We start from the raw sequence: 23,174 nt of genomic DNA, 5'->3' as shown, positions 1-23,174 counted from the left end.
AGCAGTTGCCATCTGGAGTCCTGTGTAAAATCCAATCCAGAAGGCTTTCAGTCCAGTTTTTAATTAGAGTATCTGTGAATTGGCTCTTACTTTGACCAGAAGCCAGAAGTAGGCCTCTGGAGTCTTGGAGTGAGTCATATTATCCTTTCTTGGCCCTGAACCTGTTTCAGACAGAGAATTCTTAGCCATCATTTTTTATTTATCTGTTTTTTGCTGGTGTGGAATGGAGTAATAGATACAAGTATTTCTACATCTGTAAAGAGATAGCCCTAGTAGGTGAGTTTCTTCTTCTTTCTATTTTTTCTTGAGTTAGACCTCAAAGGCTCTGTTCTGGTTGATAGGATAGATATTTCCTCTTTCTTCTGCTATTTAGAATATATCTAAACAGTGGTATCTAAAAATGTTAAATATCTGTATATGCTTCTAGAATGCGAAAAAGGTAGAGATGGAAGAAAAAAATAATTCTCACTTGTTCATCTTTTTTTATTTTCTTTCTTTCTTTTTTCTTTTTTTAAGAGACAGAGTCTTGCTCTGTTTCTTGCGGTGGAGTGCAGTGACATGATTATAGCACGCTATAGCCTCAACCTCCTGGGCTCAAGCAATCCTTCCATCTCAGCCTCCTGAGTAGCTGGGACTACAGGCATGTGTCACCATGCCCAACTTCTTTCTTGTTTTTTTCACAGAGACGGAGTGTTGCTTTGTTGCCCAGGCTGGTCTCAAACTCCTGGCTCCAAGTCCTTCCCCCTCAGCCTCCCAGAGTACTGGGATTACAGTGAGCCACCCAGCCTGGCCACTTGTTCATTCTTGAGATATAAGGATGCTGTTGGAGTAGGTGGAACATGAAACACATGAATACCCATCAAGTTAGCCCTTTGAGAGTTGATTTAAATAGCATTTTCAATATTCTGTGTACATTGTCATGTAAGCCGCAACGCTTTCTTAGATAGGTATTATCACTTGCTGCATTTCAGGAAACTGAGTTAAGAGGTTAAAGTTGCTTGCCCAAGGTCACATCGCCAGCGGCTTAGTAGTGCTTTAAACCCTAGTCCTCAGACTCCAAATCCTAGACTCTAATTTGCTGCTATATCTTTCTCTTTGTTATTACACTATCAAGGTTTAAGTGTTAACAAGAATAATAAAATCCATTGGCTTATTGTTATGCCCTCTAAAAGATTTTTAGACAATTTTTGGCTCTCTCTGAATGAATTTTCACCTGAGTAATATATGGGACAAAACTCATTTCAAAAATAATATTAAAATATGGCTCACTTATTATTTTTTTTATATTTTGCAAATTAGACTTTTGGCTTTGAAGTTCTTCCCTCACATCATATCTGGTAAATCACAGAAGTTTTCTCTTGTCAAAGGACTACAAGATAACCTGTCTTTCAGTCATTTTAACTGAGACTGAAACTGCATATGTCTTATAGTATATTTGAGCATTTCTCTTTAAATAAGCAAACTATGATTTCTAGTAGTTTACTGAAACTTACCACTGTTTTTCAGGTTAACATTAGCAGAATACCATGAACAAGAAGAAATCTTCAAACTCAGATTAGGTCATCTTAAAAAGGTAAGTGTAATGAGAAAATCTCCCTGGAGAAATGTGATACCTAGTTTACATTTGGGGTTGAAGCTCTCTGGTCATAGTAGCTGCACATAGCAGCAGAAAGCTTGAGTGACTGCTTTCATGTCATGTCTTGTAGCCTAATGGTAGAACTCATATTTTTCCATTTTCTTTCTTTTTTTTTTTTTTTTTTTTTTTTTTTTGCGATGGAGTCTTACTCTGTCTCCCAGGCTGGAGTGCAGTGGCACGATCCTGGCTCACTGCAACCTCCAACTCCCGGGCTCAAGCGATTCTCATGCCTCAGCCTCCCAAGTAGCTGGGATTACAGGCATATGCCACCACACTCAGCTCATTTTTGTATTTTCAGTAGAGACGAGGTCTCACCATGTTGGCTAGGCTGGTCTCGAACTCCTGACCTCAAGTAATCTGCCTGCCTCAGCCTTCCAAAGTGCTGGGATTACAGGTTACAGGTGTGAGCCACCATGCCTGGCCTATCTTTCCATTTTCAAGTCAATTCCAGCAACCCAATAAGAGTGTTTTTTTTTTCCCCAGTGATCTGTGAGCAGATAATTCTGTATACATCATAAGGCTTCCCAAGTGGTTATCTTTGGAGTAAAATTTTAATATATAATAAGAGCAGATGATTTTGAAATTGATGTGAAGATTTTAAATCATATTTTAAATCACATAGCAGCTCTTATTCCTTGCCTAAACTAGCTCAAAAGAGAAAGTCTTACGCCAAACCTTATTCAAACACAAAGGCACATAATATAGAATTTGTTATTGATGATATTCACTGAGATATCTTAGATGTGGATTGCTCAGCTCTTAAAATTCAGAAGCCCATACATTGGTCAATGCTGTTTATGGGTGATAATGGTCAGTAAGGATTTACTGAACTGCTTTTGGTATGTGTGCTTTTGTTTTTTATTTCACATATTAGTTTTCATGCTGTTTTCCCACTGGGTTCTCAGAGCTTATTAAATAAGTAGAACTTGCTGGGCATGGTGGCTCACACGTGTAATCCCAGCACTTTGGGAGGCTGAGGTGGGTGGATCGCCTGAGGTGAGGAGTTCGAGACCAGCCTGCCCAGCATAGTGAAACCCCATCTCTACTAAAAATACAAAAAATTAGCTGGGTATGGTGGCGTGTGCCTGTAATCCCAACTACTCGGGAGGCTGAGGCGGGAGAATCGCTTGCACCTGGGAGGCAGAGGTTGCAGTGAGCCGGGATCGCGCCACTGCACTCCAGCCTGGGCGACAACAGTGAAACTCCGTCTCAAAAAATAAAACATAAAAATAAGTAGAACTTAAGGCACCAAGTGTAATCCACGCTTAAAGACGAGAACTGGATAGATAACCTGATTTTTGTAAAAAATGTTTCCATGTCTGTGTATATATGCACAAAACATTCCTGGAAACTTGTGTAAGAAACTTAATAGTGGTTACATCTCAGGAGTGGGCATGGAGAGGAGGGAGGAAGAGGGTAGAGAACTTCTACTTTTCTCACTGAACTCCTCTGTATGGTTTGAATTTTATTATTTTCTATGGGCTAATTTTTATGATTAAAATTCTTATTGCTTAAAAAGAAATCTTTCAATGCAAAGCACCTTCCTCTAGCCTTTCATAAGATAAATGTCTGCTATTGTTTTTGAAATAAGATCCCTGTGCTATTTCTTTCCTTTTCGCTTTAGGAGGAAGCAGAGATCCAGGCAGAGCTGGAGAGGCTAGAAAGGGTTAGAAATCTACATATCAGGGAACTAAAAAGGATACATAATGAAGATAATTCACAGTAAGCTACTTGGGGGTACATTGGGTTGGAGATTGCTAAGCATTTTATGTTATGAATTGAATGGTCTAGAATAATGTGTTTGCTTAATGTAAGTTACATAAATGATTCCATAGTGTATTTAGCTCTTTTGTAGCATCTAATACAATTTTGTAAACAAAATTATGATTTGCCTTGGTTTAAATATACAGTTGTATTAAACTTATATATTAAGTACATATGGGTATACGTAGAGCATTTTTACATGAGTAGAGGTTACTAAAACAATATGGCTTCGTAATTGTAAATGGTTGAGATATGTGGCATATTCAGATTTCCCTACAGAGCCTTAAGAAAGGGAAGATGGGTCACCGTGTGGTGTTGTGGAAAGAGTATTGGGTTGAGATGACACTCAGTTTCTGAATGACCTTTAAGGGCCATTCAGGTGTTGACATTTTAAGTAAGACTCTTAAGTTCAGTACATTAATTGTAGATGAATTGAAACTGGGCAAAGTAGGTTGAAAGTAGAAAGCGGCTTTTATAAGTAATCTGTTTTTTCCCCGTTTTTTTTTTGGACCCTGAAACATTTTTTCATAAAGCCACAGCTTGTGTATTTTTGTTTGGCTTATATGAGCTTTGGACCTTTCTTTCTGTTAAAGTGGCAGACAACAGCAGGTACCACTTTCTGAGAACTCTCTGTGTATCAGGCCTGGTCCTAAGTGCCCTTAGTGCTCTCATTTAATCCGCAGGATAACTCAGTCATCTTTAATACATCAATCAGAAAACAAGCTTGGAGAAAGTAAATTAACTTGACCAGGGACTCATAAATAATGTGACCAAAGAGTTAAACTTGGATCTTTTTCATCCAAACCACCGTGCAGTAATGTCTCTCCAAATAGGCATGCTACTTTCTTAGAATCCATGTAAAGTAATTTCAGAATTAATAGTGAGATTGTTTAAGATCAGGAACTAGGTACAAATATTTTTAAATTTGTTTTTGCCAGAATTTGTCATTTCTTTATCATATTACTAAGAAACTACCCAAGAGAATCTAATATGGGGAACACAGTTATATCTGTCTTAAAGAGAGAATAATGAATGCACATAGAACATGTGACTCACTTTATAATCAAATCTGTTTTTAAGGAAATAGCAAGTGTCTTGGATTTACTGTATGTATTTTTGAAATGGTGAGAACATGTGGCCCTTGAACAGTTTGGAGGAGCCAAGTAGCACAATTTAAAAATCTCTGGTCTACTCTAATCTACCCTCCCTCATTGTATAGCAGGACAGAAAAAAGCAGGAGGAGCAAGAAAGGTCTAGTGTAGCTACACTGAGACCAGCACCCAAGTCCTGTGGCTCTGCAGCTAGTGCTGTTCATTGTAATTACACTGCCTCTTTGAACTGTGTAACTTTATACTCAGTATTTGCCATGTTGGTGTTGATTGTCAAACTACCAACAGTAGCTATAATTGTATGTATAATGTGTTAGATATTCTGGGAATTTGGCAAGCGTGGAAGACTGTAGTCCATGATCTCAGGGTGTTCCATGTTCCCTGTTTCCACAGATTTAAAGATCATCCAACGCTAAATGACAGATATTTGTTGTTACATCTTTTGGGTAGAGGAGGTTTCAGTGAAGTTTACAAGGTAAGTATAAGGAACTGGATACAAAGACTGGGAGTTAAATTATCGGCTCTTACCAACTTGGAGAACATTAAAAATACTGATAATTATAGGTTGGTATCCATTGGTTGAAATTCAAAAACTTTAAAAACCTGTGTCTTAGTGGCCGGGCGCGGTGGCTCAAGCCTGTAATCCCAGCACTTTGGGAGGCCGAGACGGGCGGATCACAAGGTCAGGAGATCGAGACCATCCTGGCTAACATGGTGAAACCCCGTCTCTACTAAAAATACAAAAAACTAGCCGGGCAAGGTGGCAGGCGCCTGTAGTCCCAGCTACTCGGGAGGCTGAGGCAGGAGAATGGCGTAAACCCGGGAGGCGGAGCTTGCAGTGAGCTGAGATCCGGCCACTGCACTCCAGCCTGGGCGACAGAGCGAGACTCCGTCTCAAAAAAAAAAAAAAAAAAAAAAAAAAAAAACAAAAAAAACACAAACAAACAAAAACCTGTGTCTTTGGGAAAACAGCTTTTAACCCTAAGTGACCAAGCAGAATACAGTATTGTCATTTTCAAGTTTGAAAAATAAATAATTATAAATTTAAAAAACAAGAAGGAAGTATACTGGGTGGTGGAATTATGATGATTTTTGTTCTGGTTCTGTACTTTCTGCCTCATATTTGTTAGAAAAGAGTATGTGCTATCTTTATTTCTTGTACAGAATAGATGTGTCAAACCTATTTCCAATAAGAATAGATTTTTTAAAATTGGAAAACCGGCTTTTTGTTTTAGAAGTGTTCTAATATCATTTACTAGCACTGGAAGTCTGAAAGAGTGTTCTGGCTTAGAGTGCTTCAGTTGGGCCAGCGAAGTACAGGCTGCTGAGCCTCCAGGTTGATTTTTACCAAATGAGGGATTCAGTATGTTTTAAATATAGCTACAGATCCATAACATGTGGATTTAATTTTTCTACATGTTTCTGGCACCTGTCTGTAAAGTATAGAATTGTTTATTAAGTAGTCTTTGTTGCACAGCTGTACCTTTCAGATGTACAGCTTTAACTGTTAGGATTTATGTTATGCCCATATGAATTTATATATGGGAAATCTTTTTAGTAAAATAGTTTTCATTGCAAATAAAAATGTTAAAACTAGTTCTGCCGTTTTCTTTCTAATTTTTTTTAAACTGCGGTTTTATTTATTTATTTATTTTAGAGACAGGGTCTTGCTCTGTTGCCCAGGCTGGAGTGAGGTAACACGATCATAGTTCATTGCAGCCTCAGACTGCGGGGCACAAGCAAGCCTCCTGCCTCAACCTCTTGAGTAGCTGGGACTACAGGCCCAGTGCACTAATTTTTAAATATTTTATAGAGATAGGGTCTTGCTACATTGCCCAGGCAGGTCTCAACTAAGGGGCTCAAGCAGTCCTCCTGCCTTGGCGTCCCAGGGTGCTGAGATTACAGGTGTGAGCCACTGCACCCCACTGTGATTTTACTAAGTATATGTTTCAGTGGTATTAAGTACTTTTACAATGTGTGCAACTGACATCACTACATCACTGTTCATCTCCAGAACTGTATTACGATTAGTGCACTACCGTACTGGTTTTGATATTCTAGTGCCTTTTTTTTTTTTTTGGAGACATTGTCTCACTCTGACACCCAGGCTAGAGTGCAGCAGTGCAGTCTCAGCTCACTGCAACCTCCCACTCCAGAGCTCAAGTGTCCTCCCATCTCAGCCTCCCAAAATGCTGGGGTTACAGGCATGAGCCACTGCACCTGGCTTCTAGTATCTTATTTGTATTTTTTAATCTGTGCTTATAAGTATGATTGGCCCATAGTCACCTTTTGTATGCAAGCAGCTTTGTCAAAATTTGATGTCATAATTATCCTAGCTCGTTAGATAGAGTTGTGAAGTCTCTTTTTTCCATGCTCTGGAACCCTTTTCATCACTTGGGAATTGTTGGCTCCTTAGAGTTGACTCATAAAAACTTCTCGGGCAGGCCAGACTCAGCAGCTCATGTCTATAATCCCAGCACTCTGGGAGCCGAGGCGGGAGGATCACTTGAGCCCAGGAGTTTGAAACCAGCCTGGGCAACATAGCAAGACCATGCCTCTACAAAGAAAGAAAAGAAAAATCACCTGGGAGATGTTGAGTTAGTGGAAAACATTTGGCTGTCTTTTCAGTTTCTTCTACAACTATTGATATATTCAGATTTTCTCTCTCTTAAGTCAGTTTTGGTAATTTAATTTTTCTAGGAAATCTATTTCATTTATATATTTTTTCTTTTTTAATAGAGACAGGGTTTCACTGTGCTGTCTAAGCTGGTCTCAAACTCCTAGCCTGAAGTGATCTTCACCCCTCAGTCTTCCAAGTGCTGGGATTACCGCCACCATGCTTGGCCTAGAGTTTTAAAAAATATTTTCCACTGGCTGGGCACGGTGGCTCATGCCTGTAATCCTAGCACTTTGGGAGGCCAAGACAGGCAGATCATGAGGTCAGGAGATCAAGACCATCCTGGCTAACACGGTGAAACCCCGTCTCTACTAAAAATACAAAAAATTAGCCGGGCGTGGTGGCGGGCACCTGTAGTCCCAGCTACTTGGGAGGCTGAGGCAGGAGAATGGCATGAACCCGGGAGGCAGAGCTTACAGTGAGCCTAGATCCGGCCACTGCATTCCAGCCTGGGCGACAGAGCGAGACTCATCTCAAAAAAAAAAAAAGATAGATAGATAGATAGATATTCCACATCCTAGTTACTTCTCTGTTCTTGTAAAATTTTTATTTTTGTGTTTCTTGATTGATAGGCTAGAGATTAGTCAGTGTTGTTATTAATTTTTTCCTAAGAATCAACTTTTTTGTTGATGAAATCTGCTATTTCGTTAGTTTTCAATTTCATTAATGTCTGCTTTCATTCTTTCTGCTTTCTTCATTTTTATTTATGTTCATTCTTAATTCTTAGTTTATTTTCTTTGTAATTTTTTTATCATAAAAAGATAGATATAAAATTTACCATCTTAACCATTTTTAAGTGTATAGTTCAGTAAAGTACATTCACGTTTTTGTGAAATAGATCTCAAACTTTTTTTCATCTTCCAAAACTGAAACTCTGTAGCCATTAACCAACTTTCCTTTCCCCCTCCTCCTCCTCCTTGGAACCATTTTACATTCTGTTAATCTGAATTTGACTATGTTTAGATTTCTTACAGAAGTGGAATCATGTTACATCTTTTCATAATCAGCTTATTTTACCTAGCATAATGTCCTCAAGGTTCATCTATGCTATAGCATGTAACAGGATTGGCTTCCTTTTTAAGGTCACTTAATATTTTATTGTATGTACCACATTTTGTTTATCCTCCTCTGTTGATGGACACTTGGGTTGTTTCCATCTCTTGCCTATTGTATATAGTGCTGTTGTTTTTGTTTTTGGTTTGTTTGTTTGTTTTGAGACAGTCTTGCTCTGTCGCCCAGGCTGGAGTGCAGTGGTGTAAGCTCGGCTCACTGTAACCTCCGTCTCCTGGGTTCAAATGATTTTCCTGCCTCAGCCTCCCCCAGTAGCTGGGATTACAAGTGTGTACCACCATGCCACCTAATTTTTTTGTATTTTTAGTAGAGATGGGATTTCACTGTGTTGGCCAGGCCAGTCTCGAACTCCTGATCTTAAGTGATCCGCTCACCTCTGCCTCCCAAAGTGCTGGGATTATAGGCATGAGCCACCGCGCCCAGCCTGTAGTTCTGTTTTGAATTTGGGTGTCCAAATATCTCTATGAGACTCTGCTTTCAATTCTTTTGGATATATACCTAGAAGTGTATGTAATTTTGAAACATCAAAATTGGTTCTTGGTGCCTCCTGGTTACTTTTAGTAATTTCATCATCGTATTTTTTCCTAATGTATTTCTTCAAACATTTTATTTCTTTTTCTCTTGAGACGGAGTCTCACTCTATCGTCCAGGCTGCAGTGCAATGGCGTGATCTTGGCTCACTGCTGCAACCTCTGCCTCCCAGGTTCAAGTGATTTTCCTGCTTCAGCCTCCCGAGTAGCTGGGATTACAGGCACCCGCCACCACACCTGGATAATTTTTGTATTTTTTTAGTAGAGATGGGTTTTACTATATTGGCTAGGATGGTCTCAAATTCCTGACCTCGTGATCTGCCCTCCTTAGCCTCCCAAAGTGCTGGGATTACAGATGTGAGCCACCATGCTCAGCCCCACACATTTTATTTCTGAGATCTAAATACTTCTTGCAGTGATGTGTGCATTTAGTTTTTCTTTCGCTGTTCTCCAATCTCCAAAATCCTTTCTTAAGTCAGTGGTAGGTCACAGTGTCTTGGATTTAGAAGTACAGTGTAGTTAGAGAAAATTATGCTTGAAATAGCATTGGTACTCTTACAAATTGGGTGGTATTTACTGTTTTTAAAAAATTATTTGAAATGATTTTCTGGTGTGAAGCCATGATGGTATTCATGATTGTGGATGGACTGAAGATTCTGTAAGAAAAAAGTTCAGAAGTTTCCGTTTTTGGCCGGGCATGGCCTCTACTGCCTCTAACCCAATAACGGGTTATTTTCTCCAGGAGGCAGGCAGTGTGTGTCCCTAGAATTTCAAAAGTGGAAGGATGTTTGAAGTTTGTAAAGTGTCAACTGAAGGACAAGAGACAACCTAAGGGAGATGGGTCCCAGATGGTAATAGATGGTGTCCAGAAAGAGAATGGATGGGAAATGACACTGAATACCAATACTTTGAGAGGCCAAGGTGGGAAGATTACTTGAGGCCAGGAGTTCAAAACCAGCCTGGCAAACACATTGAGGACTTGTCTAGATAAAAAAATTAAAAATATTGCAGTTTTTGTGAAATAAGATATGTCTGAAGTGAGTGGTTTTTATACTTTAAACATACTGGTTTTAATTTGGTATAAATGATGGAAGTTTCTCTATAAGCAGCTCTCTCTACCTGCAGTGCTTACCTAGAGAAACTTACGTTTAGAAAGATCTGTAAAGTAGTGATCACCCTATTTATGGACTGTTTTCTGCACTTGTTGCCTTCATGTATTTGTATATTTGTGGAAATTAGCAGATGGGTAATAACAGTGTTGAAACTGAAATGGTAAGCTTTTAATCTGAACTTTACAAACTAAGAAAAACTATTCTAAAGGAGCTATGCAATAAATTCTTTTGTTTGGAGGGAAATCTTCAATTCAATTGAAAGATTACTTTATCAAATAATGATTTACACCCAGCTTCCTCAAAACTCCATGTTACCTTTTTCACTGTGCTATAGCAAGCACTACCTAGCTGATGCAGGACTTGCCGGCAGTGGTGGCCTTTGGGGAAAGCCGGTTCCTACCTCTGGACAGTGCTGGAGAAGTGACTTGGTGTCACTAACTTCATCCATTGTTGGAATTAAAAACTACTTTTCGGCCGGGTGCAGTGGCTCACACCTGTAATCCCAGCACTTTGGGAGGCCGAGGCCGACAGATCACCTGAGGGCTGGAGACCAGCCTGACCAACATGGAGAAACCCCGTCTCTACTAAAAGTACAAAAATTAGCCAGGTTTGATGGTGCGTGCCTGTAATCCCAGCTACTCAGGAGGCTGAGGTAGAAGAATCACTTGAACCCGAGAGACAGGTTGCAGTGAGCTGAGATTGCACCGTTGCACTCCAGCCTGGGTGACAGAGCGAGACTCTGTCTCAAAAACAACAACAACAACAAAACCACTTTTTATTTGCCCAGCAGATAGAGATGGGACTAAAGGCAGGGCTGTTTTTTGTTCTTGTTTCTCTTTTTATTTTAATAAACAATATGCCAAATTACAGGGTTATTTTGTAAATAATCATGCCAAAGAAGTATATTGTGAGGGGTTATTTTCTCCAGGAGGCAGACAGTGTGTGTCCCTAGGATTTCAAAAGTGGCAGGATGTTTGAAGTTTGTAAAGTCCCAGTGTCAACTGAAGGACAAGAGCAACCTAAGAGAGACGGGTCCCAGACGGGGAGTAGATGGTGTCCAGAAAGAGCATGGTTGGGAAATGATTCTGAAGGCAGGGGCTATCTTTCTGTTTGTGGTGTTGGCCTGGTTTTATGTTCTAAATCCCTTGGTGCCAGTGTGTCTGGAGACTTCTAAATTATCTAATCACAAGTTTCAAGAAGATGGTTGCAAGACTGATACAAGTATGTGATATATTTAATAATGTATTTTGGACTTTGATTATGTTATATGTTAAAGGCTCACATCAGTTGCCTGTAATTCTTCTTAACATTTGCCCAGTATATAATTTATTCTCTTTCTTTATAGGCATTTGATCTAACAGAGCAAAGATACGTAGCTGTGAAAATTCACCAGTTAAATAAAAACTGGAGAGATGAGAAAAAGGAGAATTACCACAAGTAAGTGATACTTGAGTGTCTGACTTTTTAAAATTAAATAATACCTGTAGTTTGAGCATTATGCTACAAGCTTTACATGCATTGTTGTTGGTTTTGTTTTATGTAATCTTCATAACTACCCTAAGATAATAAATGTATTCTCAGTATTACAATGAGGAAACTGATGCTTACAGAATTGGAGTAACAAGAAGTGGCTGAGCTAGTATTTAAATCCAGATTTTCCTTAATCCAAAGCCCCAGTACTCTTAACCTTCCTTTCCTTTGTGGCTAGAAATAGCTGTAGTAAATAAAGCCTTCGAAATCATTGTTGCTGGCCGGGCATGGTGGCTCACGCCTGTAATCCCAGCTTTTTGGGAGGCTGAGGCAGTCTAATCACGAGGTCAGGAGATCGAGACCATCCTAGCTAACACAGTGAAACCCCGTCTCTACTAAAAATACAAAAAATTAGCCGGGCGTGGTGGTGGGCGCCTGTAGTCCCAGCTACTCAGGAGACTGAGGCAAGAGAATGGCGTGAACCCGGGAGGCAGAGCTTGCAGTGAGCTGAGATCTCGCCACTGCACTCCAGCCTGGGTGACAGAGCGAGTGTGAGACTCCATGTCAAAAAAAAAAAAAAAAAGAAATCATGGTTGCTTGTCTGTAGAAACTAGACCCTAGGGAGCTGCTGGTGGGTTCTTTCTGCTACTTCAGTCATTTCCTTCTGGAAGAGACTGGGGGCACCTGGTGTGTCTTCGTGGCACCTGTTTGACTTGTTCAGCCTCTCTGTGCTATGTTCTCCTCCCTGTCGCAGTTTACCCATCTCAAAGTTCTCGGTCTTCAGGGTCCCACTTTCTGTGCTTGCTTCTCTATAGAATAGTACTAGTGGCGGTCTTCTTCTGTACTTGGGGTGGGGCGCGGGGAGAGGGGCCTCTTTAAAATGAATTGTTATTATTTGCACAGCTGGGAATTGCTTTGATCCACTAATGTCAGGTTTTGCCTATATCCCCCCAAGCTCCTGAACATTGGAGTTCATGGCTCATTTGCTTTAGAGGCTATGCAGACTTAATTTGCTATTAGGTTCCCCACTGGGCTTAGTTTTGTTTCCTTGTTGTTGGTACAAGTATTGAATCAGACAAGTCCTGCCCCTGAAAGGAGGGGACGGGCTTTTTTGATAAACACCTCGTTTCCATAAAGGCAGTCTTGTTTTTTGTTTTGTTTTGTTTTGTTTTTTGTTTTTGTTTTAATAAATAATAATTTGGAAGGGAAAAAACAGTGGTCTTTGAAGTAGCCCTTTAGTTGGCTTCTAGCCTGCTCCGAGGCAACTCTTGCTCTATACCTCTTGTTCATCAGGAACCCAGAAGTTCTTCCTGTTCCAGACAGATGGGCAGTGGGGCTCAGCACTGGAGAAGGGAAGGTTCCTGCTACATTAAGAGCAACAGGGCTTAGCAGAGGGAGAAGGGATGACCTGTGGCACCCTGCGTATGTTTCTTAGGTGACAGGCAGCTGCAGTCCAGATGCTCCTGAGAGGCAGTTACATTATTATAAAAACATTCCAGTCACTTGACATGTAGGGATGAGTGGCACGCAGTAGTGAGGGGGCCAGGAGCACTTCGGAGAAGGAAAGCGCATGTTGTTCTGACCAGTTATAAATGAGCAATACCCCTACTGTGTTGAGACCCTAAGAATGCCTAAGGGTGTTAGACCAGCACAGGCTTCTCTTTAAAAATGCCCTCTAGGGACCAACCTTGGTCAACCTCGAGAACATAGTTCCTGTGCTGAGACATGTATGTATTTTGCCTAGTCTGAGTATCCAGGTTTCTGGCTGACCTTGCAGAGAACTCTAGTGTTGGATACCACAGCAACTGCAGATGGGTGTTCTGCTCATCTAGCCTTTTGAAACAGGAGTGGAAGCCGGGCCTTGTCCCTCCTTCAAACAGTTGGCAAGCACTCTGAGTCCTGGCGGGTATGGATTGGATGTCAGAGAGCACGTGAAGGGGATGGTCTTATTTGTCTTAAGTTCTTTGCCATTCAAGTTCCAGGCTGGTGTTGGTGCCTTTCTACTCTGTTTTCTCATCAGAGAGGGGATCATGGTGCTTGAGCTCATCTGAGGAGGGGGCATTTCCCATTTGGCAGACACCCTGGGGAGAGGTTGTGTGAGTTCTCGTGGCCTCCATTCTTGCTTTGGGGAGGTGGGGGGAGTTCTTTTTTTTTATTCTCCCAATCAGGAAGCAGCACTGAGGGGACAATTCTTAAGTATCTCCACCTTTCTTTTGAAAGAATTGGCTTTCTAAGTGATGTGAAATCATAGTCATATATTTCAGGCTATAGAAAATGGTGAATTTTCTGCTTTGAACTAAAAAGAGACTTACATCAAGCACATAACAGACATTGATGAGTGCTTTAAAAAATCAGTATTAAACTAAAAAGTAGTATACTTCAGTGTTGTGACATTGTAAAATATGAAAATGCTATAACCTGCTAGTAAGGTCTGTTAATTGCTTTTCCATTCATGGGGATGACCTCCCAGTCCCATCTGGAATCAAGACATTTATTCTGATAAAAAAGAAGGCAAATTTCAAAAGAAAATAAAAGATGTTTGTTTTGTTGTATTTTGAATTTCGTTCTGTCACTTCATTCCTCTCCTCCTCCTACCATAAACAAAAAGTAAACTGATTGTATTTTACTTTTACATTATAAAAACACAAATTTTATTTAAAAAATTTATTTTAAAAATTTAGTATTACTGAACTGCTTAAACTCCCTCAAATAACATATTTAAAATTCTACAGTAGGAAAAATTTCATGTAGAATTATTTGCAGAAGTAATTTGTATTGGCGTTAGTATGCTTTTGTATGATACTCTATTCTAATTTTTTAAACATAAAAGCAAGCATTTTGAAAAATCTAAATATATATCAACTTATAAGAGAGTAAAAGACATTTTGGTGGATGAGTTTCTTCCAGTTTCTCATTAAAGTCTCTGTGTTTGTAGTACATGGATCCCTTGGATTATAAGTTGAAAGTTGAACATGGCTCAGTCATTGCCTTGCTGATGAAGTAAGAGATGCAGGTTTAGAGCTGGGCACAGGTTCAGCGACACTCTTCAAATTCCGTTAATTGGCGAGGACTTTGAATGACATTTTGATTCTTAAATTTTTGCCGCCTCTTGTTTACTCTGTTTTCTGTACCTCAAAAAGAGAAATTGGTTTCTGCTCTAAAATGCACAAAATCAAGAAGTTAAAAGGATCAAGTGCTATACATTTATAGCATGCTAGAGTGAAAAATAACTTAAAACAGTGATCTGTTTAGTCCCTAGATTTTTAAACTCTTTGTTTGTTTGTTTTTTGTTTTTTTGAGACAGAGTCTCATCTGTCGCCCAGACTGGAGTTCAGTGGCGCGATCTCCGCTCACTGCAAGCTCTGCCTCCCGGGTTCACGCCATTCTCCTGCCTCAGCCTCCCGAGTGGCTGGGACTACATGTGCCTGCCACCACGCCCGGCTAACTTTTTTGTATTTTTAGTAGAGACAGAGTTTCACTGTGTTAGCCAGGATGCTCTTGATCTCCTGACCTCGTGATCCACCACCCTCGGCCTCCCAAAGTGCTGGGATTACAAGCCTGAGCCACTGTGTCTTTGTCTCAGAAACAAAGACAGCAGCACCCTTATTTTATCAAATGCAATATTACAAGGAATGTAATTTAAAATGCAAGTGTGCTGGCAGAAAGGGGACTGATGATTCTGTGACTCTGCAGTTGCAGAAGCTCCATGTAGGAGATTGTTTGGACATAGCGATTACCCCTCTTAATCAGGTGCTACCTCCTTCAGGGCACATGAGATCATATTAAATTCTTTTTTTTGAGATGGGGTTTCACCGTGTTGCCCAGGCCGGTCTTGAACTCCTGGGCTCAAGCAGTCTTCCCAGTTCAGGCTGTCAAAGTGCTGGGATTACAGGTATGAGCCACCACACCCAACAAGATTGTATTAAATTCTCTTTACTATTTCTTGAATGTATTTTTTAGTCAGTTTTGTAAAACAAAAATGTACATACTTTTTCCTCTCCTGCTTATTGCCCCTAAGCCTTTAAATTCTAAACAAATTGTAATGCATCCTATTTAGGAGCTAGATTTGGTGATGTGTATGATTACTAATAGAAAATCTGGGCTGGGGCCGGGCGCAGTGGCTCAAGCCTGTAATCCCAGCACTTTGGGAGGCCAAGGCAGGCGGATCACAAGGTCAGGAGTTCGAGACCAGCCTGACCAATATGGTGAAACGCCGCCTCCACTAAAAATACAAAAATTAGCCAGGGGTGGTGGCAGACGCCTGTAGTCCCAGCTACTCAGGAGGCTGAGGCAGGAGAATCGCTTGAACCCGGAGGCGGAGGTTATAGTGAGCCGAGATCGGGCCACTGCACTCCAGCCTGGGAGACAGAGCAAGACTCCATCTCAAAAAAAAAAAAAAAAGAAAATCTGGGCTGGGCGTAGTGGTCCACACCTATGATCCCAGCACTTTGGGAGGCCAAGGTGGGCAGATCACGAGGTCGGGAGTTTGAGACCAGCCTGGCCAATATGGTGAAACCCAGTCTCTACTAAAAATGCAAAATTAGCTGGGCGTGGTGGCACGCACCTGAAATCTTATCTACTTGGGAGGCTGAGGCAAAAGAATAGCTTGAACCCAGGAGGCGGAGGTTGCAGTGAGTTGAGATGGCACCACTGCACTCCAACTTGGGTGACAGAGCAAGACTCTGTCTTAAAAGAAAAAGAAAATCTGTATGTTTCTAGCCCTTCTGTAAAATATGAAGAAAAGTGCTCTTAGTACTCTGTGTAAAACTGTACTGTTAAATATATGTGTGTAATTAAAAAAAAAAAAAAGACAAGTATGGAGCTACTTTGGTGGAATTGGGGGTTGGGGAGGCCAAAGCTACATTTGCCGAGTGTCTGCAGCAAGCTCACTTCAAAACATCCAGTCCAGTGATGCTGAAACTGAAGCTCAGAGAGGTGAAGCCACAGAGCCACAGCAAGGAGCCAGGCCTCTGTGTTCCCAGGGTAGTGTGTGTTCTAACACCACTCTGCCTCGGTGCTGGCAAGTCGTTTTTTGGAAAAACGTAAAGATGATGAAATGAAGCATCAGGGGAGGCAAAATGGCCAAAAATGGCAGCTTGTAAACTAAGCCCAAATAGTTTCCATTGGGGAAAAATATATGTAATTACTTTCAGATTCCTATTTCTCCCTTTCCCCACTTCCCCTAATTTTTTCCTCAGCTTTTCTTTAGTTGAGTACTTTCTTTGTATTTTTGGTATACTGTAGTTTACCTGTTTCTGAAAACATCACTGTTTTTTTAGTTTTATTTTACCATACTATGGAAAGTGTCCCCTTTCCAACTAGCCTTATAACAAAATGTCCTAAGCCAAATAGTGCTGAATTACTTAAAATATCACAGTTAATCTCTTTGTAAATAAGAACCACTTTTTTTTTTGAGACGGAGTTTTGCTCTTATTGCCCAGGCTGGAGTGCAGTGGCACAATCTCAGCTCACTACAACCTCCGCCTCCTGGGTTCAAGCAATTCTCCTGCCTCAGCCTCCCAAGTAGCTGGGATTACAGGCATGCACCACCACCACCCCGGCTAATTTTGTATTTTTTTTTTAGTCGAGACAGGGTTTCTCCATGTTGGTCAGGCTGGTCTTGAACTCCTGACCTCAGGTGATCTGCCCACCTCGGCCTCCCAAAGTGTTGGGATTACAGGCGTGAGCCACCACGCCAGCCAGAACTACATTCTTAAAATAGTATTGGTAATTATATTGTGTAAGCATATTCTGTTGTTCTTCTAAAATTCAGAATATGAATATGTCAGGCTATACAGTACACTTTTGTTCCTTATGAAATGATTTTAAACTAGAAAAGTACCTTTAAAATGCTAATCATGTTAGTCATATGTTGCTTAACAATGGGACTACGTTTTGAGAAATGCATCATTAGGTGATTTTGTTGTGCAGACATCACAGAGTGTACTTAATGTAAGCTTAGATGGTATAGCCTACTATATATCTAGGCTGTATGGTATAGCCCATTGCTCCTAGGCTACACACCTGTATAGCATGTTACTGTACTGAATAGTATAGGCCAGTGGTTTCCAACCTTTTTGGCATCAGTGACCAGTTTTGTGGAAGACAGTTTTTCCATGGACCGGGGTTGGGGGGAGATTGTTTCAGGATGATTCAAGCGCATTATATTTATTGTGTTCTTTATTTCTATTACTATTACATTGTAATATATACAGAATTAATTACACAGCTTACCATAATGTAGAATCAGTGGGAGCCCTGAGCTTGCTTTCCTGCAGTTAAACGGTCCCATCTGGTGGTCATGGGAGACAGTGACAGATCATCAGGTGTTAGGTTCTCATAAGGAGCACACAACCTAGATCCCTAGCATGCACAGTTCACAGTAGGGTTTGCACTCCTATGAGAATCTGCCGCTGCTGATCTGACAGACCAGGAGCTCAGGCGGTCATGCGAGCTATGGGGAACAGCTGTAAACACAGATGAAGCTTCGCTCATTTACCTCCTGCTCACCTCCTGCTGTGTGGCCCAGTTCCTAACAAGGCACGGACCTGTACTGGGTTGGGGACCCCTGCTATAGGCAATTGTGTTACTAATTGTGTATGTAAGCATATCTAAGCATAGAAAAGATACAGTAAATATACAGTATAAAAATGGTACACCTGTACCATTAATAGAATTTGCAGAACTGGAAGTTGCTCTGAGTGAGTCAGAGTCTAGGATAATATTGCACACTACTGTAGACTTTATAAACACTGTACACAAAGGCTACACTACATTTATTAAAAATTTTTTCAAGTGTAAATCTTTGCTTACTGTAACCTTTTTGCTGTGGAAACTGCCTTTTTAATAAAACTTTTTGACTCTTGTAAATAACACTTAACTTTAAAAAAATGCATTGTACACAGTTGTATGAAAATATTTTCTTTCCTTGTATCCTTATTCTATAAGCTTTTTTCTATTAAATTTTTTTTTTTAAATATTTTTTTGTTAAGAACTAAGGCACACTCTCATTAGCCTAGGCTTGCACAGGGTCAGGACCATCCATATCACTTTCTTCCATCTCCATCTTGTCCCACTGGAAGCTCTTCAGGGACAATAACATGCACGCAGCTGTCACCCTCTATGATAACAATGCCTTCTCCTGGGATACCCCCTGAAGGACCTGCCTGAGTTTGTTTTATAGTTACAATTTTTTTTTTTTTTTTAAATAAGTAGATGGGAGTACATTCTAAAATTTTTTTTTATTTTTTTGAGATGGAGTTTTGCTCTGTCACCCAGGCTGGAGTGCAGTGGTGTGATCTAGCTCACTTCCATCTGCTTTCTGGGTTCAAGCGTCTCTCCTGCCCCAGCCTCCCAAGTAGCTGGGATTACAGGTGCGCACCACCACTCCCTGCTGCTTTTTGTATATTTAGTGGAGATGGAGTTTCTCCATGGTGGCCAGGCTGGCCTCAAACTCCTGACGTCAAGCGATCCGCCTGCCTCAACCTCCCAAAGTGCTGGGATTACAGCCATGAGCCACTACCCCCATCTCTAAAATTTAAATAATTAAAAAGTACAGTGCAGGCCAGGTGCCGTGGCTCATGCCTGTAATCCCAGCACTTTGGGAGGCCAAGGCGGGCGGATCACTTGAAGTCCGGAGTTCCAGATCAACCTGGCCAACATGACGAAACCCCCTCTCTACTAAAAATACAAAAATTAGCTGGGCGTGCTGGTATGTGTCTGTAATCCCAGCTACTTGGGAGGCTGAGGCAGGAGAATCGCTTGAACCTGGGAGGCAAAGGCCACAGTGAGCTGAGATCGCGCCACTGCACTCCAGCCTTAGCAACAGAGTGAGACTCGATCTCAAAAACAAAAAAAGTGGCCGGGCGCGGTGGCTCAAGCCTGTAATCCCAGCACTTTGGGAGGCCGAGACGGGCGGGTCACGAGGTCAGGAGATCGAGACCATCCTGGCTAACACGGTGAAACCCCGTCTCTACTAAAAAAAAATACAAAAAACTAGCCGGGCGAGGTGGCGGGCGCCTGTAGTCCCAGTTACTCGGGAGGCTGAGGCAGGAGAATGGCGTAAACCCGGGAGGTGGAGCTTGCAGTGAGCTGAGATCCGGCCACTGCGCTCCAGCCTGGGCGACAGAGTGAGATTCCGTCTCAAAAAAAAAAAAAAAAAAAAAAAAAAAAAGTGCAGTATAGTAAGCCCTCGCTTAATAGCAATGATAGGTTCTTGGAAACTGCAACTTTAAGGGAAACAAGGTGTAACAAAACCAATTTTACCATAGGCTAATTGACATAAATGAGTTAAGTTCCTGTGGCATATTCCTGGTCACAAAAACATCACCCAGCTTCTAAATAAAGACTAAAACACTTGTAATACTAAACGTTGAAATATGTATGAGCTTTATATAAATTTAAGAAAGATTAATAGAAACAAGGTAACATTTACCCACTCATTCCCCACTCAGGGTTGAGGGTGGCCAGAGCCTATATCAGCAGCTCAGGGGCAAGGTGGGAGCCACCCTAGACAGGATGCCGTCCCATTGCATGGCAGGTGCATGCGCACACACACACACACAGGGACCATGTGGATATGCCAGTGAACCCAACCCATGTGCCTTTGGGATGTGGGAGGAAAGCAGAATAACCTGAGAAAACCCACGCAGACAGGGGAAGAACACACAGACTCCACATGGACAGTGGTGCCGACCAGGAATTGATTTTTTTTTTTTTTTTGAGGCAGAGTCTAACTTTATCACCCAGGCTAGAGTGCCATGGCGCAGTCTTGCCTCACTGCAGTCTCCGCCTCCCAGGTTCAAATGATTCTTCTCCCTCAGCCTCTTGAGTAGCGGGGATTACAGGTGGCCACCACCACACCTAGCTAATTTTTGTATTTTTAGTAGAGACGGGGTTTCACCATGTTGGTCAGGCTGGTCTCGAACTCCTGACCTCAGGTGATCTACCTGCCTCGGCCTCCCAAAGTCCTGGAATTACAGGCATGAGCCATGGTGCCTGGCTGACTTTTTTTTTGTTGTTGTTAGCGTTATAACAAAATGATGTTATTTAAGGGCCTGCTGTATGGTAAATACATAAACCAATTATGTATTCATTTATTATCATTATCAAGTGTTATATACTGTAGATAACTGTATGTGCTAGACTTTAATATGGCTGGCAGCACAGTAGGTTTGTTTCCACCAGCATCACCACAAGCATGAGTAATGCATTGTGCCGTGACCTCTTGACTGCTGGGTCACCAGGTGATAGGATTTTTCAGCTCTGTTGTACTTTTTTTTTTCTTCCTCAATTCATAGGAAGCTCTGTTATACTCTTATGGGACCCCTGTCATATATGTGGCTTAGCATCATTGACCGAAGGGTTGTTACGCAGTGGATGACTGCATCAAATATGCCATTCCAAGACAACTGGGGTTCCATAATCTCACATTTCATATTTTATTAGAATAAAGTAAAGCTAATAGCACTTAAATTATTTTTGTAAGAAGAAGAATTTAAAAACAAAAACTACAAAGTACTGCTAATTGATTTATGTAACAGATAATCCTTTAACCTAAGGGGTTTACATGATAAAAATGACCTCTTTGGTGTTACCCCAGCATATATACATTTACAGATATGATTTCATGTATCAGCTTTAGAGGAGGGGGGAAAATAACTGTCCTTGTTATTTTAAAATCTATGATACTTGAGTATAAGTGGAAAAGAGGTGTGATTATCATAGAATGAACTTGAAAGGGATAAAAAGGGTTGACATCTGTTCACTTAACAAATATTTGAGCACCTATTATTTTATTTATTTATTTTTTTGGAGATGGAGTCTCGCTCCGTCGCCAGGCTGGAGTGCAGTGGCGTGACCTCAGCTCACTGCAACCTCCATTTCCTGGGTTCAAGTGATTCTTCTGCCTCCGCCTCCCAAGTAGCTGGGACCATAGGTGCGCACCACCACGCCCAGCTAAGTTTTTATTTTTAGTAGAGACGAGGTTTCACCATGTTGGGCAGTATGGTCTCTATCTCTTGACCTCGTGATCCACCCGCCTCAGCCTCCCAAAGTGCTAGGATTACAGTCGTGAGCCACTGCGCGGAGCCAAAGCACCTATTATTTTCTCAATGGCTTGGTAGATTCCAATAGAGAAAATAGGATGAGCAAAGAGAGAAGTCAGATGAGGGACCAGATGGACCAGAATGGAATTAACATGTGGAGACAATAGAGAAATGATTGAATATTTAGGAAGATCTTTGAAGAGTTCTAAAAGGTAGGCCAATATACCTTCTTGTTAATTTTCCCTTTTGTTTACAGGCATGCATGTAGGGAATACCGGATTCATAAAGAACTGGATCATCCCAGAATAGTTAAGCTGTATGATTACTTTTCACTGGATACTGACTCGTAAGTGCTGTGCTGTTTTACCTTAACAGTTACATTATTTTCTTGCAATGTTGATTGTCCATGGAATAGAGCTGAACTCTGGGTCTAGGACATACCCTCTGAGGGAACCAAATATATTAATTTGTGGACAAATGATCAAACATAAATTCAAATTTGGGTCAGTAAGAAACCTCTAGGCCAAAGGACCATGCACTTGTGTGCCAGTAAATGTTTAACAACCAGCTTGGTATGAAGAGAGACAGGGCTAATTTGTAGTGTTTGCCAGTTTCCGTAGTGTAGATATTCCTCCTGTGTCCAATTTTGATGTACCACCTGTTTATTTTTTTAAAACATCTTAATTATTATTCACATACTGTATAATTCACACATGTAAAATATACAGTTTAGTGGTTTTCAGCATATTCATAGATATATACAACCACCAGAGCCAATTTTAGAATTTTTTCACCACCTCAAAAGAAACCCCATACCTTTTACTACTATTCCTCTATTCCACTATTCCATGCCTCTGCCCTCACCCTAATCTGTCTGTTTTATCTCTATAGATTTCCTATTCTGGACTCTCATATGCATGGAATCATATAGTATGTGGACTTTTATTGCTGGCTTCTTTCACTTAGCATAATGTTGTCAAGTTTCATCCTTGTAGCCTGTATTGGTATTTCATTCCTTTTTATGACAAAATAATATTCCATCCTGTGGGTATACCACATTTTGCTTATCTGTTTGTCCTACCAGTGGTTTGATAACCCGCTCACAAAACTCTTGAAAATTTAAGTCAGCTCTTGGAAACTGACATGAGTTGGTGCCAGCATGCCACTGACGTGCACTAGTGAGTGTAGACTGTTCAAGAGAGTTTCTGCTCACCCCAGAGACTTTTATGAACATTGCCAGACTTTTTTAAAAAAGTACTGGCTGTATGATTTTATCCTAGAATGAGACAACAAATGTGGCACTAATGAAGACAAGGCTCAGTCAGTGCAACATGTTGAAATACAGGCTTATAGGCTTATAGGATGTTAGAATAGGAAGGGTTCTGAGTCCAGCCTTTTCGTTTTATAGAAGGATTTTGAGGACCAGAGAAGTTAAATGACTTGTCTGAGATCGTTGGTAATTGTGGTCATTGCTGTATTTTGTTACTTGGTATCGGTAAGCTCCTGTACCTCTGGGTTTACCCAGCAGTTTAGTTGGATACATCTCAACATTTGGAAATGTTTCTCTGTAGAAGTCTGAACTGAATCGGAATATGTCCTAGGTCTAGACTCCAGGTTCCCTCAGCCTCCCATGGTAATTCTAGGAGTTTTAAGCCATCTCTGTTCTAGCCAACAGTCTCAGAGATGGCTGTGCAAACCGCTGGCTCACATTTAGAAATAACCCCAAAGAGGACTATAATTCCCTTTGGAAACATGACCT

The 23,174-nt window shown here is 41.0% G+C and overlaps 1 protein-coding gene across 5 annotated transcripts in view; it reads left to right on the top strand.

Moving 5' to 3' along the window:
* TLK2 (tousled like kinase 2) overlaps nucleotides 1–23,174 on the top strand; it is a 143,456-nt gene that overhangs the window by 100,216 nt on the left and 20,066 nt on the right. For all 5 annotated transcript variants that reach the window (XM_050764844.1, XM_050764842.1, XM_050764841.1 and 2 more), the window contains 5 exons: nucleotides 1,507–1,573; nucleotides 3,261–3,358; nucleotides 4,903–4,984; nucleotides 11,245–11,336; nucleotides 21,672–21,761. In XM_050764844.1, coding sequence (XP_050620801.1) covers nucleotides 1,507–1,573; nucleotides 3,261–3,358; nucleotides 4,903–4,984; nucleotides 11,245–11,336; nucleotides 21,672–21,761 — 429 coding nt within the window. The remainder of the gene's footprint in view (nucleotides 1–1,506; nucleotides 1,574–3,260; nucleotides 3,359–4,902; nucleotides 4,985–11,244; nucleotides 11,337–21,671; nucleotides 21,762–23,174) is intronic.

Source organism: Macaca thibetana, chromosome 16 (genome assembly GCF_024542745.1).
Source record: "Macaca thibetana thibetana isolate TM-01 chromosome 16, ASM2454274v1, whole genome shotgun sequence".
NCBI classification, from domain to species: domain Eukaryota; kingdom Metazoa; phylum Chordata; class Mammalia; order Primates; family Cercopithecidae; genus Macaca; species Macaca thibetana.
This window is presented reverse-complemented; position numbering and strand designations above follow the sequence as displayed.